This window comes from Musa acuminata, chromosome BXJ2-2 (assembly GCF_036884655.1).
Source record: "Musa acuminata AAA Group cultivar baxijiao chromosome BXJ2-2, Cavendish_Baxijiao_AAA, whole genome shotgun sequence".
Classification (NCBI taxonomy): Eukaryota; Viridiplantae; Streptophyta; class Magnoliopsida; order Zingiberales; family Musaceae; genus Musa; species Musa acuminata.
In genome coordinates, this window is record NC_088339.1 from 23,132,946 (window position 1) to 23,148,315 (window position 15,370).

General features: G+C 39.9%; 4 protein-coding genes across 4 annotated transcripts; all 4 read left to right on the forward strand.

Annotated features, from left to right (window-relative positions):
* The first annotated feature begins 573 nt into the window (after nucleotides 1-573).
* LOC135604805 (tricetin 3',4',5'-O-trimethyltransferase-like) lies at nucleotides 574-1,719 on the forward strand. The gene is made up of 4 exons (XM_065094455.1): nucleotides 574-933; nucleotides 1,028-1,365; nucleotides 1,417-1,468; nucleotides 1,519-1,719. The coding sequence occupies exons 1-4, from the start codon at nucleotides 574-576 to the stop codon at nucleotides 1,717-1,719; spliced, it is 951 nt and encodes a 316-aa protein (XP_064950527.1).
* Nucleotides 1,720-2,144: 425 nt separating this feature from the next.
* On the forward strand, nucleotides 2,145-4,557 carry LOC135605411 (pentatricopeptide repeat-containing protein At3g12770-like). Its single transcript, XM_065095466.1, has one exon. It carries the CDS (start codon nucleotides 2,347-2,349, stop codon nucleotides 4,471-4,473), a length of 2,127 nt encoding a protein of 708 aa, XP_064951538.1. The 5' UTR covers nucleotides 2,145-2,346; the 3' UTR covers nucleotides 4,474-4,557.
* A 3,995-nt stretch (nucleotides 4,558-8,552) lies between these two features.
* On the forward strand, nucleotides 8,553-8,972 carry LOC135604806 (caffeic acid 3-O-methyltransferase-like). The gene has a single exon (XM_065094456.1). The coding sequence runs from the start codon at nucleotides 8,553-8,555 to the stop codon at nucleotides 8,970-8,972; it is 420 nt and encodes a 139-aa protein (XP_064950528.1).
* A 90-nt stretch (nucleotides 8,973-9,062) lies between these two features.
* LOC103973864 (caffeic acid 3-O-methyltransferase-like) lies at nucleotides 9,063-10,007 on the forward strand. Its single transcript, XM_065094603.1, has 3 exons — nucleotides 9,063-9,401; nucleotides 9,490-9,554; nucleotides 9,645-10,007. Exons 1-3 carry the CDS (start codon nucleotides 9,074-9,076, stop codon nucleotides 9,939-9,941), a joined length of 690 nt encoding a protein of 229 aa, XP_064950675.1. The 5' UTR covers nucleotides 9,063-9,073; the 3' UTR covers nucleotides 9,942-10,007.
* The last annotated feature ends 5,363 nt before the right edge of the window (nucleotides 10,008-15,370 follow it).

Consider the following 15,370-nt stretch of genomic DNA (forward strand, 5'->3'; position numbering starts at 1 on the left):
AAGAAGACAAGGACAACGCAGAGAGACTGTTCTCAATCATCTGGCAGTGTTCTCATCTCAGGTTAGATCAAATCTACAGTAGACTCTTGCTGTGATTACTTGGGGAGGTTTTAGATATTGTGGGCAGTGACGTGATCCTTGTATCCTAGTTATTCTCTTGTGGTTGTTGCTAGGGTTTAGGGCAAAAGATTGAGATTTGTATATTCATTATTCTCATAGTGGATTATCTCTAGTTTGCCCCGTGGTTTTTACCCTTCACATTGAAGGGGTTTTCCACATATATCTTGGTGTTCTGTTTGATTGTGCTTCTATTTAATTCTGCTGCGTATTATGATCTTCTAGTATTTGTTCATATACAAAGGTTATTCCTCTTTATATCATCATCAACCCATGTATAAATACGGAGTATTGTGTATTATTTCAATCAATATAATCTTCTTCTTTCTATTTTATTTCTATCATAGTATCAGAACTTTCACCGTAAAGGTCACTTCTAAACATCTTCTTTCTATTTCATTTATATCACTATCATCACCACCACTGCATCATTTCCTGTGCAAATCTTGGCAAAGAATGGGATCCGTCAGCGACGTAGACGAGGAGGCGAGAATGCACGCCCTGCAGCTGGCGATGGGCAGCATCCTCCCCATGACTCCAAAGGCGGCCGTCGAGCTCGAGCTCCTCGACATCATTTTCAAGGCCGGTCCTGGCGCCAAGCTGAGCCCCGCAGATATTGTGGCCCAGCTGCCGACTGAGAACCCGCAGGCGGTCGACATGGTAGATCGAATTCTCCGCTTGCTCGCGTCCCACCGTGTCGTCAGCTGCACCGTCGAGACCCACTCTGATGGTCGGCCTTTGAGGAAGTACGGCGCAACCCCCGTCTGCAAGCACTTGGCCAAGCATGACGATGGTGGTTCCATGGCCGCTCAATGTGTATGGCCACGATAAGTTCCTCATGGAAATGTGGTAATTTAGAGACTATATATATCTCATAAATGAGCGTAACAACGCCAGGTACCACTTGAAGGATGCGGTGTTGGATGGTGGCATCCCCTTCAACAAGGACTACGGGATGCCGGCGTTCCAATACCACGGCACTGATCCCCGGTTCAACAGTCTGTTCAACGAGTTCATGAGGAACCACGCCGCCATCATCATGAAGAAGCTGCTCGCGGTGTACCGCGCCTTCGTTGGCATCGAGGTGCTCGTCGACGTCGGTGGTGGCGTCGGCATCAGCCTCCACATGATCACCTCCATGCACCCCCACATCAAGGCCGTCAACTACGACCTCCCCCATGTCATCTCGGAGGCACCACCCTTCCCAGGTCCCCCACAGTTCGATTTTCTTTTGTTTCTCCATGATAGGTATATATATGCCTTGGAATATATCCAAGGAATGGTTCAATTTGCATGCAGGAGTGGAGATATGTTTGAAAGCGTTCCAAGTGGCGACGCCATTGTTTTGAAGGTTAGTTCTTCTGCCATTGTTTAAGCAAGATTACTCTCTGTAATCCGCAGAGATTATTACTCTCCGTGCTTCTATGGCAACTGCAGTGGATTTTTCATGACTGGAATGACGAGCAGTGTGCAAGAATATCGAGGAATTGCTGGAAAGCACTGCCCGAAGGAGGGAAGCTGATAGTGGTGGAATACATCCTTCCGTCAATTCCTGAGTCAAGGTTGAACTCCCAAGGTGTTTTTGGCTGTGCTGGGAGGTAAAGAGAGGACCCAACAAGGTTTTGAGACCCTGGCAAAGGAAACAGGGTTTGGAGGACTCAAAGCCAGTTACGTAACTCTGGCCTTGGAATTCACTAAGTTATGATCCATGTTGATCGAGCGATGTCGAAGAGATATTTTCTTATTTGTATTGCTGTGAGACTTACTGCTATCAAACAACAAAGAATAAATGTGCAATTGTTTTTGTCATTACTCGATGCTTGCATTTTGCTGCTGTATATTTAAATGATTACACGAATACTAGGCAAATGGATGCGCGAAAATTAATGCAGGATGTACACCGACCACGTGTCGAAATAGGTGTTATTTGAGATGATCTGATTTTGATGATAAATCAGACATTAAATGGACGCAGAAATGCTCCTATATTGTAGTACGACTCAAGACGCGACCATTGCGTCGGCGGGGGGAGTTGGCGGAAATATACCGTCCTCGACCTCAACAACACCCAATCCACCAAATTTGGGTTTGGTTTCGGGTCCAGCTGATATAAGCCCACCCAACTGCAACTCTTATTCGCGGAACCAAGAGTGCGAATTTAATCAAATAGCTGCTATGCACCGGAGGGAAGACGAGAACTGATAGTACAGCCGCCATGCCAGCGCCGTAATGACAGCGACTTTCTCGGCCCGCCGGAGACCGACCTGCTTTTACCTCCTTCCCCGTCTCTGCTCGTCCTCCAAAGCCACCACCTCCGCCCACCCAGTCACCGTCGTGGACGGCGGCGACATCATCGACCGCGTCGCCTCCATCCTCTCCTTCGCCGCCCACCCCGCCCACCTCGCCCAGATCCACGCCCTTCTCATCTCTTCCGGCCTCCATCGCTCCCCTTTCCTCGCCACAAAATTCCTGCAATCGGCCCCCGGATCACACCGACTCACTCACGCCCGCCAGTTCTTCGATGAAATTCCCTACCCAGAGGACCCCCGCCTCTTCAATGCCGTCATCCGCCTCCACTCCCACCACAACGCCTTCGATGACGCCCTCCGTCTCTACAGCCAGATGCTCCGCTCCAACATCCTCCCTGACGGCTTCACCCTCCCGCCCGTCCTCAAGGCCTGTGGTGGCCTACCGTCTCACGCCGCCGGCCGTGCCGTCCACGCCCAGGTGCTCTGTCTCGGGTTCCAAGCCGACGTGTTCGTCCAAAATGGGATCATCGCCATGTACGCCAAGTGCGGCGACATTGCCGGTGCCCGTACCGTCTTCGACATGCTAAGCGTTCGGAATGTGGTCTCTTGGACTTCGATTCTATCAGGTTGTACTCAGAATGGATTCCCTCTTGAAGCTCTTGAGTTATTCAGGAGAATGCGGTTGGAATCCGATGCTCGCCCTGATTTCATAATCCTCGTTAGTGTTCTCAAGTCCTACATGGATGAGCAGGACTTGGAGCACGGAAGGTCTGTCCATGGTTTGGTCATCAAAGGTGGGTTTGAGGATGAGCCGGATCTGATCATTGTGCTCACGGCAATGTATGCAAAATGCGGTCAAGTTGTTGTTGCAAGGCAGTTGTTCGACAGGGTCACCTCCATGGATGTGATTCTGTGGAATGCAATGATTTCTGGGTATGCGAAGAATGGCCATGCCAGTGAAGCTGTAGAGCTCTTCCATGAGATGATCTCGAGGGTGATCAGACCTGATTCAGTCACGATAAGGTCCGCAATTTTGGCTTGTGCGCAGGTCGGATCCTTGGAAATTGCTAGTCGGATGGAGGACTACACTAACAGCAGCGAGTTCAAAGATGACATTTTTGTGAACACAGCTCTAATCGACATGTATGCCAAATGTGGAAACATAGCGCGTGCCCATGCGATATTTGAGCGCATCATCAACAAGGATGTAGTTGTTTGGAGTGCAATTATAATGGGGTATGGGTTGCATGGCCGTGCACATGAAGCTATGAGACTTTTCGATGAGATGAAGCTAGCTGGGGTTAGGCCGAATGATGTCACCTTCGTCGGGCTCCTATCAGCCTGCAACCATGCAGGCCTTGTGAAGGAGGGTTGGAATTATTTCAACTCCATGAAAGATTACGGGATTGAGCCTCGGCATCAGCATTATGCATGCGTGGTGGATCTCCTTGCTCGTGCTGGGCACCTTGACGGGGCCTTCGAGTTTATTAGGAGCATGCCAATGAAGCCAGAGCTAACTGTTTGGGGTGCTTTACTGAATGCATGCAAGATTCATGGTCATGTGAGGTTGGGGGAGTATGCAGCTGAACGTGTTTTTGCTCTAGAGCCTCTCAACGCCGGGCATTATGTGAAGCTCTCCAACATATATGCATCTGTTGGCATGTGGCGTGATGTTGCAAGGATCAGGGTGTTGATGAAAGAGAGGCGTGTGACTAAATCAATTGGTTGCAGTGAGATTCATATCAGCGGTAAGCTTCATTGCTTCCGTGCAGGGGAGATGTCACACCCAAGATACGAGGAGATCTTTGTGGTGCTTGCTGAACTGGAGAGGAAGCTGAAGGAATGTGGCTTTGCTCCTCATCTGAGCTCTGAGCTGAGGGAAAACTCTATGTTCCATCACAGTGAGATAATTGCTATTGCTTTTGGCTTGATCAGTACTGCTCCGGGAACAACCATCAGGATTATGAAGAACCTTCGTGCATGTGTGAACTGCCATTCGGCGACAAAGCTTATATCTAAACTTACGGAGCGCGAGATAGTGGTCAGGGATATTAACAGGTTTCATCACTTCAAGGATGGTTCATGTTCCTGTGGGGATTATTGGTGAAACGCATGGCTCTGAGGTGTACTATGTGTTAGATTTGTGACCGTGTCTTATATTATATATATGATTAAATTTTGATTACAGTTATTGACTAATAGAAGAAAAAAAATTAATTATAATATGATTCTTTAAGAATTTTTTTGATAGGAGACACTCTCCTAATTATTATTCTAGATCTTCTATTTTCATTTATAAAAGGATATGATTTATTAGGGAGAAAACAATCATTGAAAGATTATAAATCTTCTTTCATCTCTCGTCGTCTCTAATTTACGCTCGATCTTATGAAAGATTATAAGATATGATTTAAGTCTCCTTGTAAATCGATATCGTTGAAGCTTTTGGATCTGACAATGGTATGTTTTTAGATCCAATAAAAACTTTCTAAATGACATCGAAAGATATACATCATATATTTCAATATTATTATTTAATTTTAATTTTTGATATTAAAGTTTTTTACATAACAATAGCATAATCATGGTTTTATGCTTAAAGTTAGTATTAAAGTTATGTTTTGAAATCGAATATTTTAGATCGTAAAAGTATTTCAAATATATTTTATATTTAGATTTGTTTATTAGCACTTTTTGTTTATGAAAAGATATTACTCGGTTTTAATTTACGATGCTTGAATGATCTATTTATATTGTCGATCTGCTTTTTATCTAATCCGTCCTATCACCTGCTTGCGAGTAAGGTGAGGTTCCTTGTGGTTGATCGATGGACCACTATCGACAATTTGCTATTGACGATAGTATTGTCGAAGGCAATGACTTTTGGTGATCATCAGCCTAGTCGGGAGCAACGACTACATACATAACGAAAGTACTATAGGTTGCAACAACCTTGTGGCGACCGTTCTACCTTGGTTGCAAGTAGCTACTATAGTACCACTATGTGCAACAACTGCAATAGCGCCTCGACTATGGTAGTTGTCGTGATCATCATTGCTTATGACGATATAGCAACGACACAACGATGTTTGCTGGTTGTGACAGGCTTCAATTGGAAGCCGAAAGCCATGGTACCGAATGGTTGTGTAGCGGACACATGTGCATAATCATGCATTGCGATGATCGTGGGGGTCATTGATTGATGCATGTGCACGGTCATGCAATATGATGATTCATCAGTGACACTTAAGTGCACAACGGAGGTGTTCCACCGATGAGGAACATGACAGCAAGGCGTGACGATCGATCAGGTCGGGATGTGAGAAGAGTTACGTCATTATTGGCATATGGTCGATGCATTGCCGATAAGACTCGTGCACATGGGCACGATGGAACGCGATGGTGACTACAACATGAGAATTAGGTTTTTTAGTAAAAAAAAATTGTTTACCCCTTAGAAATAAAAAAAAATCCGCGTTCTTAAATTTTACTTTTCAATTATGCCCTTTAGAAATTGAATATTTTCATTGTATATCCTAAGAAAAATTATAGTTCTACCCCTTATAAATTAATTTTTTTTAGCTTATATCCTTAATTATAAAATTAATTAATCTGAGTTATTTTAATATAATATTTTGATCATGTTTGATCATGATTATATTTTGACTGCTTGATTGGATTTAGATTCGATCAATAATACTATGATCGAATTCTAGAAAAGTCAAATATTGATTTTTTTTTTACTTTGGTCAATTTTAATTTTGACGAGTTTAATTGAGTAATTGTTTGGCTCAAATCTATCAGCCTAATTTGAATAGTCTGAGCCTACTCAATAAGGTTGATCGGTTTAAATATAAATTATGATTTTCTTTTATAGTTTTCTCATATAACATATTAATAAAATTTTATATATAATAATTAAAAATTTTATTATTATTCTTAGATATTTGTTTGATTAGTCGCACGTATATATTTGAAATTATGAAATAATATTTATTTTTCATATGAAGATAGAAATTATTTTTTTTTATCATGATTACAATTATCATATTAATTTTTTTTTATGTTGATTAATATTCGATAAATATTATGATTACTATTTTTATTATTAAATTATTTCACTATAAATTAGATTGAAAAAAATTTGATGAATATTATTTATAACTAAGTCTTTATTTCAGCTAAAAAACTTTTAGCTGTCAAAATAATCTAGATGATAAACTTATTTTATATGTGAATTATAGATGCCGTAGGTGGCGAGCAGACGAAGGATCCGATCCACCATATCGGCCGCATGGGGGTTCCCGGTGGGCAGCTGGGTGGCGATGTGGGCGGGGCTTAGCTTGGCGCTGTGGCCATCCTTGACGATGATCTCCCGGGGCTGGAGCTCGATAGCCGCCTTAAGTGTCACGCGGAGGCAGGCTCCCATTACCAGACTCACAGCATACGTGCGCGCTTCCTCGTCCTCATCGGGGCTCGTAGCGTACATTGCCTTGATGGATCCCATACTTGACACCAGCTGCAAAGTAGATGATGAAGCTGGTGGTATCAAAGGATCTCAGGGATTGGATAAGTGCCGCAACGCTCACCCACCACTTTAAATTGGTATCGCTCTTATAATATTATAATTTTTATGAGCCATCAAACCAAATTCGACTCTACAAATTATTAATGAGGTGACATGTACATGCGAATTTGATAGTTTATGGTTGACATGCAAGTAGTGCATGTGATATCCATACTTGTTGGTTGACAAACTTCCAATTGATATGAAATGCATGCACCATTCAATCCAATCTACAGGTAGGTATCGTTTGCCGGTCGACGATGGAGTGTTGAATGGCATGCTGCAACAATGGAGATCTCAACGTGACATAGAGTGATGAACAGGTTAGTGGAATTCAAAATGAATTTAATTTTTTTAAAGAAGATGTTAGATTAGATGGTCCAATAACTTAAGATAAAATATATCAAAGGTGTAAATTAATTTTTTTATTAAGATTATCTCTCCCCATGCTCATATAATGAATGCTACGACATCCTTATGCAAAGATTTTACGATGATGTTCGAGATATTCGATTCAATAATATTGTGATAATTTTAGATTTCAATCCTGATTGAATATTTTTTGTATTATAGATTATTCTTAAGTAAAAATCTTTTGAAATGTATAGAATCAATATGTACTGAGATTGTTTATGACAAAATCTTATGATCGAATCTTTTCTTCATCATTTAGTTTTCATAAATTTTTTTTTTTTGTATAATGTTGATCGCTCCAATCATGAAACATGTAAATACACAAGAGTTAACTTTCAAAGAAAAACATCTTCATTTAGAAAGACGATTGAGGTGATGACGAAAAAGGACACTTATTGGATTATAAAAAATAAGAATATTATAGAAAAAGCAAAATGTGGGATACTTTTGAGAAAAAAATTTAAAAATTATTTTTTTTTTTAAAATCACTATTATTATTATTATTATTATTATTACACAAAATGAAAGTTACGGCAACCATGGATTCAACATGATCAAATCATATTTAGGCATGTAAAGATATTAGTCTCTGGCACCAAAATCATCCTTTTATATCTCCTAAACGTATTTTTGTATGTGCATCAGTCTAATTTTAATGAACGAGAATCCCATATGAGGCTCAGTAAGACTCCTATGACATTGAAATCGTAATCCTCTCCCCACTTGGAATAGATGAGATACATAAAATAAACAATGTGGTGTACGTACTAAGTAAAACCCGAACATTAATAATAAATAAAAAAATATATATATATATTCCGCTTTAAATTTAAGCATAAGAAAATAAATCCGATACATGTTTTCTTTCATCATCAAATCAATCAGTGAGAGAGAGAGAGAGTAATTTCTTTCACATTGTTTCTTTTGTAAGCGAATTAATTAAAATAAATAAATATTTTCCATCGTGATCAATTCAATCAAAGGATTATTTCCTCTTATGATTGAATCTCAATTGAAAGAGAGGAATAATTCCTTTCACACTGTTTCTTTTGTAAACGAATTATTATTATTTTTAATAAAAATAAATAAATATTTTCCATCATGATCAAATCAATCAAAGGATTATTCAATCAATTAAAAGATTATTCGATTTGCACACTTTAAATTCAGGACAAGTCTCCTCTGTTATCAACCGAACCACCAAAATGCAGGCAACCAACGACGTGGGGCAGCCGACACCCGAGAAAGATGATGAGGAGGTGTTCTTTCGGGCTCTGCAGTTCTCATGCAGCGCCGTCTTCCCCATGGTCCTCAAGGTGGCCATCGAGCTCGAGCTCCTCGAGATCATCGTCACGTCTGGCCCAGAAAAGGTAATGAGCCCAGAGGAGATTGCCGCTCGGCTGCCCACCCACAACCCGCAGGCACCCATCTGGGTGGATCGGATTCTCCGCTTGCTCTCCACCAACAGCATCGTCGGCTGCACCGTCGAGTCCGGCGCCGACGGCCGCCCCTCGCGGAAGTACGGCATGACACCCATCTCCATGTTTTTCACCAAGAATCACGATCGTTCTGTTGTGAAAATGTTTTTGCTACATCATGACAAAGTCTTCATGGATCTATGGTAACCCTCTTCCCTCTCTCTCTCTCTCTCTCTCCCCCTCTCTCTCTCTCTAGCTAGATATAGTTTAGGAGGATCTACTTCACTTGGTTCAGTAAACTAACACTGATGCGTTGGGTGACAAGGCACCACGTGAAGGATTCAGTGTTGGACGGCAGCGAACCAGTGATGGCCGCCTACGGGATGTCGTCCTTCGAGTACCAAGGCACCGATCCACGCTTCAACAAGGTGTTCAACGAGGCCATGCAAAGCCACTCCACCATCATGATCAGCCGACTGCTCCGCACTTACGGCGGCTTCGACGACGTGGAAGTGCTGGTCGACGTCGGCGGCGGCGTCGGCACCACCCTCGGCATGATCACTGCCAAGCACCCCCGCATCGAGGGCATCAACTTCGACCTCTCGCATGTCATCTCCGAAGCACAACCCCTGCCAGGTTCGCTCTTGATCCATGTCTTATCTGAGAAGGAGGGTTGTTCTCTATTAGATCTCGGCTTACGTGCTAATATTGTTTGCGGTTGCAGGTGTGCAGCACGTTAGCGGAGACATGTTCGAAGCTGTTCCCCGCGGAGATGCCATTTTTCTCAAGGTCAGGTCTCTTCGGATCGCGGTCACAAGTAATTCATTCAAATTCTTTTTGCAAATAACGAGTTACTCGTGGATTGTTGTGCAATTGCAGTTGATTCTTCATGACTGGAGCGATGAGAATTGTGTAAAGCTATTGAAGAACTGTTGGAAAGCTCTGCCGGAGAAAGGGAAGGTGATTGTGGTGGAATGTGTTCTTCCAGCCGTTCCAAAGCCGACTCCGAGAGACCAAGGCATCTTCCAGTTAGATCTGTGCATGGCGACCTACAACATCGGAGGAAAAGAGAGAACGGAGGAGGAGTTCCAAGGGTTGGCAAGGGACGGTGGGTTTACCGGATTCAAAGCTCTTCATTTGTTTGCAGATACGTGGGTCATGGAATTCACCAAGTAGAATGGAAAACATGAACACTCGGTGCTGCTTCTTGTGCTTCTACTTTCTACACTTTTGGTATCCTAAATAAACGAGGGTTTGATGTATCGGGCTGCGGTAATTATATTCTAATAGTGGATCCGACTCAACATCTATCATGTTGACCAATAAGTCAATCCCGAGCATGCCTCACCCCTATCGATAACAAAAGGAAACAATCCCTTTAAACATACAGCTTTGGGAATCTTATTGTAGCGGTGTAGCCAAGTCTAGTTTCAGATCATAGCGTGCATGTTTCTGAGGTCTACCGGTCAACCAGAGAGCTGAAAACAAAAAGGAAGAAATTATTTACCACATAAGTGGCGCGACGGCAGATTTTGATCTTACTTTTGTGATCTCCATGAGCAAGCATAGACAGATACGTAAGTGGCTTTGAACCCTGCTTTCTTCGCTACAGCCTCAAACTCCTCCTTCGTCCTCTCATTCTCCTCCTGTGTGCATGAATCATCATCATCCCGACATCGAAGGGGAATGTAAAATTCTAATTTTAATCAGTATTAATATTGTAAATACGGGGATTGTAATACCCTAGTTTTAATTTAAAAAATAATATTATAATTTAATATAATAAGAAACTTAGGATTATGTCTCTCGTAATTTATAGTCACCATCCTCTTGGGATACGAAGTAGTCATTGACATATAGTTGAAACTGGTCTCACACTTCTACACCAAGCCTCTATGCCACAAACTTTTTGGATTGCAGCATTTCAAACTGCCGTCTACCTCATTAATCGTATGCTCACTCTTGTCCTTGAGTACGAGTCACCATTTGAAAAATTATTTCACAATTCCCCAAACCTTCAAAAACTTAAAGTGTTTGGATGTTTATGTTATCCATGGCTCCGTCCCTATGCCTCACATAAGTTAACATCAAAATCTAAACCTTGTGTTTTCATTGGATACTCCCTTGACCATAATGCTTTTCGATGCTATGAACCCCAATCTCGAAAAGTCTTTACGTCTCGTCATGTTTTTTTTATAGAGACTACCTTTCCGTTTCACAACCCTGAGTCTCCTGCTATGCGACCTACTCCATCACATATACATCATTGGAGTACGCCATCAATCCCGTCAACCGAGTCTCCCATAATATCATCCTGTTCTTCTCCTCCTCAGGATCCACACTCTCTCCTCCCGATGCAACAGGTCCTCACTCCCTCCATTGTGCCTCTCCCTTCTTCACACGGTTCCCCTACGACTGACGGTATTCCCTCGGACTCACATTCACTACCTTTATCCTCTTCTGGGACCAATGACACTGAAGTCACTCAGCCTACCCTAATCTGTGCCCCTCCACCGCCCATACCTACAACACCCTCTATAGCCCCTGGACATCCAATGACAACACGCTCCAAAAGTGGTGTCTTTAAACCACAACAAATCCTTGACCTACATACCATCACAACATCCTTGTCAGAGACTACTGAACCTACCACAATTACTCAAGCCCAAAAATCTCCATACTGGCGTAAAGCCATGTGTGAAGAATATGATGCACTCCTCCATAATTCTACATGGACTATTGTACCCTCTCATCCCACACAAAACATCATCGGGTGTAAGTGGGTCTTTCGAATTAAGCGGAACCCAGATGGATCCGTAGCCAGATATAAAGCGCGTCTAGTGGCCAAAGGATTTCATCAACGACCTGGTGTTGACTTTACAGAGACATTCAGCCCTGTTGTTAAACCCATAACAATTCGACTTATTTTGAGTTTGGCCATCTCAAAAGGCTGGCATTTACGTCAACTCGACGTTAACAATGCCTTTCTACAGGGGACCCTAACTGACGAAGTCTTCATGTAGCAGCCTCCTAGCTTCATCCACCCTCAATATCTAAAGCATGTTTGTAAACTACAAAAAGCTATTTATGGACTTCATCAGGCTCCAAGAGCTTGGTACACCGAACTTGGCTCGTTTTTGGTATCAATTGGCTTCATCAACTCTAAGTCTGATACTTCCTTATTTCTTCGTCACCAAAGTGGCAATATATTATATCTTCTGGTATATGTGGATGATATTATTGTCACAGGCAATAATCCTATGGAAATCAAGGCATTCCTTAAGCATTTAGCAGATCGGTTCTCCCTTAAAGATCTAGGAACCTTGAGCTATTTTTTGGGAGTGGAAGCAACATATACATCTTCCGAGCTCTTCCTATCACAACGAAAGTATATTCAAGATCTATTATCTAAAACGAACATGCAAGATGCAAAGGCAGTTACAACACCTTTGTCTAATGGCGAGTCGCTCAAACTATGTGATGGAAGCCTTGCTACAGACCCAACTCAATACCGTCAAGTCCTTGGCTCCTTACAGTACTTATCTCTCACCCGTCCGGATATCTCATTTGCGGTCAATAAATTATCTCAATTTATGCATCGACCATCTACTATGCATTGGTCTGCAGTCAAACGAATATTACGATATCTTCATGGGACTATCAATCATGGCATCTTTTTTCGCAAACACTCTCTCCTTCATCTCCATGCCTTTGCTGATGCTAATTGGGCAGGGAATTTTGATGACAGAACATCCACATCGGGGTATATTCTCTTCCTTGGACCTAATCCGATCAGTTGGAGTTCCAAGAAGCAAAAGATAGTTGCACGTTCTACAACTGAAGCTGAATACTGTGCCATTGCCACCGCAGCTGCAGAACTCAATTGGGTCATGAATCTCCTCAAGGAACTTGGCATCAACATCAACTCTACTCCTACAATATATTGTGACAATGTCGGAGCCACTTATCTATGCGCCAATCCGGTATTCCACTCCCGCATGAAACACATCGCCATCGACTTTCACTTTGTGCGAAAACAAGTTATCAAACATCAACTACGTCGACTTTCACTTTTTGCGAGAACAAGTTATCAAACAAGTACGTGTGTCCCACGTACATACGGCTGATCAATTAGCGGATTCCCTCACAAAGCCTCTCACCCACAAATCAAGATCTCCCGTGATAATAACCGCAACAACAGTCAAGATCTCCCTAACTACATGATAAGATATCATAAATCTGTTGAGGAAAATTCTCTCTTCTAAACATGTATAAATATAGAGTATTGTATACTGTTTCAATCAATACAATCTTCTTCTTTCTATTTCATTTCATTTCTATCAGGGAGACACTAGAGGATCACTTACAAAAGATCAAGGTAGGGAACTTTAACTTTCCTACATCCTCATCGTCCTCTTTTGATTATCAATATCTTTTTCATATTTGATTGATATTCTTTTGGCATGGTAAAGCTACATGAGTTTACATTTTTTTTCCTCATGAATTTATATATATATATATATATATATATTAAGGCATTCAAAATAGAAAATTGATTATTGAGTCCTTTGAAAGTTATTTCTAAGGTTTTTAAATAATTTATTTATTTTTTTGAAAAGGATGGGATGGAAGTTATATTGTTTGAATAGGATCCAAAAATAGTGTAGCTTTATTCAAAAACAGTGCAACTCATGTCATTAAATTTTTTTTGCATCCTTAAAACCTAAAAAAACCTTACATAATAATATTCAAGTGATTTTTGTCCATAGAGCATTGTAAATTCACCTTAACTTGGGTAAAATAAAAAAAATCAGAATCTCACAGTTTTAAAGGGTTGAAATAAATAAAATATTTATTTTAATAGCATAAAAATGAAAAAAAAAAGTTCGTTTATGTATTTTTAAGTTATTTGTAAGATTTTTCTGAATTTTTTTAAAAAGCTAGGATGTGAGTTACACTATTTTTTAATGTGTTACATTATTTTTGGATCCCATACAAAAATAGTGTAACTTAGGTCTATTATCACCCAAAAATATCGAAATTTTTATGAAGCATTGAAAGTATCTAATGAGGCCATAGTTGAAGAATTGTTCTAAAAGATGTATTTTCGATTAACTAAGCTCTTTTTTTTCGATCAATTTAAGTTGAAATTATAAGGTTGTAATTATGTCATTATTTTTTTATTTCATAATATTTATATTAAAAATTTAAGATTATTTTTATTTTTATGAATGTATCTATTATTTAATTTATTGGTTATTATTTATTTTTGTTCGATTTAAATGTTGGGTCTATTCGATGGCTATTTAGGACTCATGGGTGGTGAGGCTCATGGGGTGCTTGTGCGCTTCCTCCTCCTCCTCATGATGTCATGATTATATCATATAGAGACATTGGAAAACTAGTAAAGACCAACAAGTTTATAGATCATGTTAGACAAAAATCATAACATCAATTGCAATATGGAAGCAAATGTTCGTTACATACCATGTCTAGCAATAGACAACACTAACTAAGATGAATCCCAAAAAATATGTCCTAACCTCAAGTCCTTGAATCACAGCAATCATAAAGAATATGTCTGTGCTAAAAATTTAGGTTATATTTTAATCATATTATGCATGTTCACTAATACCTCGCTAATTAATCATTAGAGATGTCGTCACTTCAACAATATCCATACATTAAATGTTTTCGACTCTTCAAACTCGCTAATTAATTATTTTTTTATAATTTGAAATAAAATTTTTTTTGTTGGGTTTTATGTCTAAGAAAAAGAATAAAAAGGGCTCATTTTCCTAAAATAATTTAAATAAAAACGAATCAATCTACATGAGCATGGTATAGAATAAAAAATATATTAAAAAATATATTAAAGACTTTACAATCTTATTATTATTATCATTGCAAAGAAGAGAAGATGAGAATAGTTCTTACAGATCAATATCGCTGTTACTTTTGGATCCGATGACGTATTCGTAGATTAGATAAAAATTTTCTGAATGTTATTAAAAGATATTCATCGTAAACTAACTTTATTATTATTTGATTTTAAAATTTAACATTAAATTTTTTCACGTAATAGTGTGATTTTTATGTTTACAATTGCTTGTAAGTCCAATCATGAAAATTCTACTATAAATTTATCTCGATAAAGATTAATATGGATGTCAAACTTAAATAGATGATAACTCTCATGTATGAAAGAGGAGGAGGATGATGAGGATGTTATGTCTCTTATGTTGTAACCAAGGTAACCGAGGATTGAGACATTTTTCCTTCTTTCTTTATATATACTTTTTCCCTCGTTGTTAGTCTAACATATCTTCTGTTATAAATTGTTCAAATTAAGAATTTCTTTTCAAAAGATTTATTTGAAAATGTGTTTTCTTTTATTTTTTGGTAGTTATTTTTCAAAGGTTGTGTCTTTTGAGAAAATAGTTATAATTTTCAAAGGTTGTGTCTTTTGAGAAAATATCTATAAATAGCTATTTAGGGGTAAATTACAGATACAATTCTTTCATGCTCCTCTTCTTTGTCGTATCTTTTTTCCAACATTCTAAAAACGATATCTTGTGAGTTTATTCAAATTCACTATGGAGGCT

Bases quoted from the DNA above. Each gene is read 5' to 3' on its own strand.
- LOC135604805 (XM_065094455.1), top strand. From the start codon at position 574: ATGGGATCCGTCAGCGACGTAGACGAGGAGGCGAGAATGCACGCCCTG. The intron at 934-1,027 runs GTATGGCCACGA...TACCACTTGAAG, and splicing joins GTTCCATGGCCGCTCAATGT to GATGCGGTGTTGGATGGTGG. The intron at 1,469-1,518 runs GTTAGTTCTTCT...TGTAATCCGCAG, and splicing joins GCGACGCCATTGTTTTGAAG to AGATTATTACTCTCCGTGCT.
- LOC135604806 (XM_065094456.1), top strand. From the start codon at position 8,553: ATGCAGGCAACCAACGACGTGGGGCAGCCGACACCCGAGAAAGATGAT.
- LOC103973864 (XM_065094603.1), top strand. From the start codon at position 9,074: ATGCGTTGGGTGACAAGGCACCACGTGAAGGATTCAGTGTTGGACGGC. The intron at 9,402-9,489 runs GTTCGCTCTTGA...TTGCGGTTGCAG, and splicing joins CGAAGCACAACCCCTGCCAG to GTGTGCAGCACGTTAGCGGA. The intron at 9,555-9,644 runs GTCAGGTCTCTT...GTGCAATTGCAG, and splicing joins GAGATGCCATTTTTCTCAAG to TTGATTCTTCATGACTGGAG.
- LOC135605411 (XM_065095466.1), top strand. From the start codon at position 2,347: ATGACAGCGACTTTCTCGGCCCGCCGGAGACCGACCTGCTTTTACCTC.